Source organism: Amphimedon queenslandica, unplaced genomic scaffold (assembly GCF_000090795.2).
Source record: "Amphimedon queenslandica unplaced genomic scaffold, v1.1 AMPQUscaffold_10132_Cont17496, whole genome shotgun sequence".
Taxonomy (NCBI): domain Eukaryota; kingdom Metazoa; phylum Porifera; class Demospongiae; order Haplosclerida; family Niphatidae; genus Amphimedon; species Amphimedon queenslandica.
In genome coordinates this window covers 1-5359 of record NW_003549597.1, presented here as the reverse complement: position 1 = coordinate 5359, position 5359 = coordinate 1, and the positions used below count along the sequence as shown (strand labels likewise).

The following is a 5359-nucleotide window of genomic DNA, read 5'->3' as shown; positions in this document are numbered from 1 at the left end:
AAGTAGGATAAAAGATGACCTCAACAACAGCTATCAAAACTTACTGAGGGACAAAGGGTTGCTGCTGTCACTATTAACAACAAGACCAGACTGAAGGGTGATGTGAGTAGTAACTTTGTGAACCTTATCGGCAGCTGAAATGTTAAATGTTACGAAAGCATCATTAGTGATGTTGCTGGAATTAAAGATGGCATTGCTATCAGTACAATCTAGTGCAACGTGATTAAATATGCAGTTTTTAAATTCTGCATCTTTTCTCTAAAATAAGAGCATCGTTTTTAATTTATTGTTAATAAGAACAACTTACAGATATCTTTATGTCAATTATGTGATTTTGAGACTCATAATCTAGATACTGATCTATCAGCTCTGTGTCATTGATTTCATCTTGTAATTATTAATCATAAAGCAATATCTTAGATACATAAACAACATACTTTTCTCCATAGGCAGGTTGCTTATCTTTCCTTCTCCTACATTATTGACAGCTGCTATACTGAAAGTATGAGTGGCCACCTCTTTAGGATAATATATCCATTGTATAACAGAGTCATTAAGTTTTGCTTGATTTATCATCTCGTCATTGCTGGTGACACTGACATTGTAATTCAAGATAGGAAAACCAGGCAGAGTGAAAGGAGCAATCCAGGAAAACGTATAACAACAAGAATAATAAGACAGTGTTAAATTATCAACAGGTGCTGGGATACCCTGTACTTTCAGTGTCACTGAAGAAGGACTAAAGTCACCAATACCAAACCCAAATGCAACACATTGCACTTCAGTGTCATTGAATGGATCCACTAGTCCTGGTATAATGAGAGAAGAGACTGGTGTTGCTGCTCCATTAACAATAACACCAAGTGAGGTCAATGTTGAAGCTGATACTGTTTCATTCAATATCCAGTTAATAAGAACAAGTGAATGATTTGATGAACAGTTAAAGACTGCTGTATCTCCCTCAGCAATAATAGGAGGGTCATGAGATGAAGTGAATGTGACTTTTACATTGCCACCTCCTAAAATGTTAGATTAATCTAGGCTTTATGACAGTCTATGAACTAACCTGTGGCAATACATATAGAGAAAACTACCAGCAACACAATCACAAACATGAGAGTAGAGTCTATACTTTCTGTCAGTTAAAGGGGTTAGGGCCAAAATTTAAAAATTTTTAATTGAAAACCACACTTAATTACCACACAAACCACCCACCTTTAATAACTATTAGAATTATACATACATGTAATTGACCAATCAGATTGCACCACTAAAGGTGTTTTATTTCACTTAAAAACTCCCTGGGAACTCATAGTAAACTCCCCAGGCTCTCATAGTAAACCTCCTGGGTTTCTTAATAATTCCATCGGAATACTCATTGTTTTGATTGATGATTAAATTTTTACAATGATTTTCATAATTTGCAACTATAATAGTGATTTTAGTTGTTTTTTATTATTATATTTAGATAACTTAATAGATCTAATATACTAACTAATATAGCATGCAAAATTGCACTGGGAGCAATGCAACAGGTTCATAAAGGTTTTAGTTTTGACTTTTTGCGATAGAAAGTTTAGTCATAGCTGAGATGCCATGGTTACTAAAAAGAGGTTCATTAATACACCTAATAGATCTATGTGAATCCTATAGTATATGCCATATAAGGTAATGACTGTACATTTTTATAGATACCATAATTTTAATCAAAAATATTTAAAATAAAAACTCAAGACAATGCACAATTATAAGGATTACCAAAAGTGCAATAATGAGGGATGCAATAAGTTAATTATATTGAGTGGTAAACTGTGTTTCTAGTTTATGCACACAGAGAGTGAAAGAGGAGATATTATTGCACCTTTGGTGATTGTTCAAATCAACGACATTTATAGCACAGCTAGCTATAAATGAGTTGATTTGAGGTGAAGGTGGCATTAAAAGCCACTTACTGCATCATCAACTGAAGGAGCAAAAATGAAAGTCTATATCATCATCTTGTGTTGCATACTTAGCTTCACCCAATCATGTAAGCATAACACACACACACACATACACATTATCTCTCTCTTTCTTTCATGCAGGCAAAGTGCAAATGTCTCTTAACAATGGATCAATCTTTAATGCGTCACAAGAAGTGGTTGTACAAGAAGGAGACCACATTTCTGTTAGCTGCAACTATTGTTCAAACAATAACTACATTAAATATCTATGGAAAACAAATCTCTCTGATAGTAGTCAAGTAGATTTGATAATTGTCCATAGTGGAAATTATACCACTAATATTGATACACCTCTCTCTTTTCAATGCTGCCAGAGTGATGGAGTATGGAACTGTTCTCCAAGTACAAATGTGACATTAAAATCTTAAAGTAAGCGTGCAACTCAACATAATTATTAACTTATTTTTTCTATAATAGATCCGACTGAATGCAATAGTACTCAGCCCCTACCAGTCACAGAGACAGATACAAACACAGAAACAGCTACATATACTGAAATGGTTATGCATACTGAAACAGTTACACATACCAAAACACCGGAAGTGGCTACAATGGCAATAATAAAAAATGTAACTATGACCGAATTCCCCGCAACAATTACTGTACACTCATCAATCTGTGACATAATGACAAGTACTAGTATTTGGAGTGCATGTAAGTTAATGTGCTATGTTAACTTTTCTTTAATCCCTTAATTGATGCATTGTACTCATAGATACTCCTACAATAGCTCACACAGTGACTGTTGCTGTTGTTTCCTCTACTTATACTGTCACAAAAATGACCAACTTGGAGACTACTAACAAAACATTAATTATCGCAACAAGTAATCATAACGTTAATAAATCAATTATGCCTATGCAAGATTAATTTTTTCTATTAACAGGTGCAGCTGGAGGTGTTTGCTTGATTGTACTTTTAATAGTCATCTTTTTCTGTTTATATCTTATCATAAAGAAGAAAAAACAAAGTAATAACTGCTATAATATAAACCATTATTATAGTTTAATTTAATACAGTGAGCATTGCACAAATACAGGCAGAACCACAGTACTGTGAAGTTTTAGAATTGGAAGAAAAAGTGAAAGTATCAGAATGTCAAGCGTATGGCAAACTTGATAAAGAAAGAGTAAAAGTATCAGAATGCCAAGCATATGGCAAACTTGACCAGTTGAGGATAACAAGAGACACAAGTTAATAATTATAATGATAATTATAAAGGCTGCAATATATGTGTATGCACCACAACATCATTATACAATAGTTTATTATTACACAAGTGAATGATTGAGTGTTATTCTATTAAAACCAGTTCTTAGATTATTAGTTGTATATACTGTTGAATATTGTACTCCATTAATAACTGGTGGATTATTAACCATAGTAACAGGTCGAGGATTATACCAACAATTCTCATCATCATAAAGAGGAGGAGGAGGGAGAGGGGAGGAAGGGAAGTCCAACTGAGCATATTCACTACCATCAACTGGTCTTGCTGAAAGAGGAGGAGTAGCTTCTGATGAAACGTTCAGCCTTGAAGGCTACAATGAAACAGAAAGATAACATGAATAGTGAAGATTACAATAATCAACATTCAATCACAATGAATGACTGGTATTCCAACAGTATAATACATTCAATATGTATCTTACTATTATGACACTCTGTGGTCTATCAAATGGCTCAGTTGCTATATTGAGTGCTGACTCATAGGATGGTGGAGGTGATAATTCATCAGCTACAGGTAATGATGCTAACTGATTCACAGCAGCCCATGCTGACAATACTGGTGTAGGTCTCAATGAGGACTAGAAATTGATTTTAAAAACTCATAAAGCAACTACAAATACACTAAGTAATAATGTATTTAGCTACACTGTAATGTGTGCCGTACATTAATTTTAATGCAATATAAATAAGGTCTCATAATGATAGGGGCTTACTCTTGTAGTCTGTGGTTGTACTGATGAATTACTATTATCTCTCAATATTAATCCAGTGTCTGATTGTGAACTATAAAAAATATTGCAAAAAATCAATCATTTTAAAGCTGATATTTGGAAAACATTCTTTTACTCATCTTCTATGCATTAAAATATTTTGTAGGCAGTTTTAGTTATAAGTACTATACACTGAGGAATGACTTACTCTGGTGAAGGTAGGTCTGTAGTCACTGTTGATGGTGATGATGTATTGAGAGATGAAGGAGGAGGAGCAGGAGGAGGAGCAAGCGATGGAGACGTCTTGTCACTAGTGACAGTTGAAGGAGTAACTTCACGTTCCAATTCATTGACTGGTCTACACTCATACCTTGAGAGAGAAAGAGAAAATAAAGCAGTATAATGTATTTAAGGTAATAGTATGATAAATTGTAATATGTCTGTAATTAGGGTTCAAAATTTTAACGAAAATGAGAATTGTTAAAGTTGCTTAAAAACTTGGTCAAAAAATCTTGTACTATAGTACAGCATACTTCACTGTCAAAAATGAGGACAGAATTCTGCATTTTTATAATTTTTTTTGATGCATATACATGTAACTTCTCATGCTTTTCACTGTGAAGGCACGTACAAAGTACAGTGTCACAATCACATCCTACATACACTAATGCAGTGTCTCTAATCGGGAATTTCCCCTAGATCTGGAATTTAAAATCTATAGCCCAACATACACTATTGCCAGTGCCTTTAATGTGGTCAGGCAACTTGCAGTCTCTGCAAGATGTTGCTCAATCACATCAAAGGTCTGACCACAACAAAGTATTTTGGGTTTAAGATTTGAAATCTAGCAATTTTTTCAAAATTTTAAATCTAAGCTAGATCAGTATAATTATTATTATGACTGTAGCTAGGCGTGGTTCAAAATGGAAGAGAAATTATAAATTCTTTTAGAGTGGAATGGTAAAAGAGTCACAGTTGAAAGACTCAGCCAGAATTAGGCTTACTAGGTTAGTTATATATTACATAACTCAAGCTGTAGAGTATACATCCTATTTTAGCAAAACAAAATTGCCTAGTATGGTCACTGCCCTCACAGTCTCACCATAGACACTATGGTCTCAAACACACATGTTTATATATACATCACATGCATATTGCAGTGAGATTCCTTGGTCTAAAATTTTTTATTTAAATTATAAGATGTTGCATTTTATTTGTTAGCATATGATGTGGCATATTTCCACATCATGAGTCATCATTAGCCTTTGTCATTGATGACTACTGAAGCAATGACTCATGAAAAATCTCAACAATTGTTAGTTTTGGTGCAGTATAAATCCAAACACAGTAGTGTTGACATAGTCTCACATAGCCTGATTGGCTACGTGAGACTTGTGTTGTGGGTGGGTGTTGGCT

The 5359-nt window shown here is 34.0% G+C and overlaps 3 protein-coding genes and 1 long non-coding RNA gene across 4 annotated transcripts; 1 reads left to right on the top strand and 3 right to left on the bottom strand.

Annotated features, from left to right (window-relative positions):
- Nucleotides 1-6: 6 nt before the first annotated feature.
- On the bottom strand, nt 7-1156 carry LOC109590376 (uncharacterized). The gene is made up of 4 exons (XM_020006300.1): nt 1067-1156; nt 438-1019; nt 308-387; nt 7-258 (listed from the first exon to the last, which is right to left on the bottom strand). The coding sequence occupies exons 1-4, from the start codon at nt 1113-1115 to the stop codon at nt 34-36; spliced, it is 936 nt and encodes a 311-aa protein (XP_019861859.1). The 5' UTR covers nt 1116-1156; the 3' UTR covers nt 7-33.
- A 1471-nt stretch (nt 1157-2627) lies between these two features.
- Nucleotides 2628-3363, top strand: LOC109590374 (uncharacterized). The gene is made up of 4 exons (XM_020006299.1): nt 2628-2657; nt 2719-2829; nt 2890-2973; nt 3023-3363. Exons 1-4 carry the CDS (start codon nt 2630-2632, stop codon nt 3199-3201), a joined length of 402 nt encoding a protein of 133 aa, XP_019861858.1. The 5' UTR covers nt 2628-2629; the 3' UTR covers nt 3202-3363.
- Nucleotides 3086-4313, bottom strand: LOC109590373 (formin-like protein 6; the record flags this gene model as incomplete). The annotated part of the gene is made up of 4 exons (XM_020006298.1): nt 3086-3544; nt 3656-3811; nt 3947-4016; nt 4152-4313. Coding segments are annotated over 4 exons (658 nt in total), but the record flags the coding sequence as incomplete, so codon positions are not given.
- LOC109590375 (uncharacterized) lies at nt 3763-4353 on the bottom strand. The gene is made up of 3 exons (XR_002189288.1): nt 4152-4353; nt 3947-4016; nt 3763-3811 (listed from the first exon to the last, which is right to left on the bottom strand). It is a non-coding gene; the product is annotated as an uncharacterized LOC109590375 (long non-coding RNA).
- Between the last annotated feature and the right edge of the window lie 1006 nt (nt 4354-5359).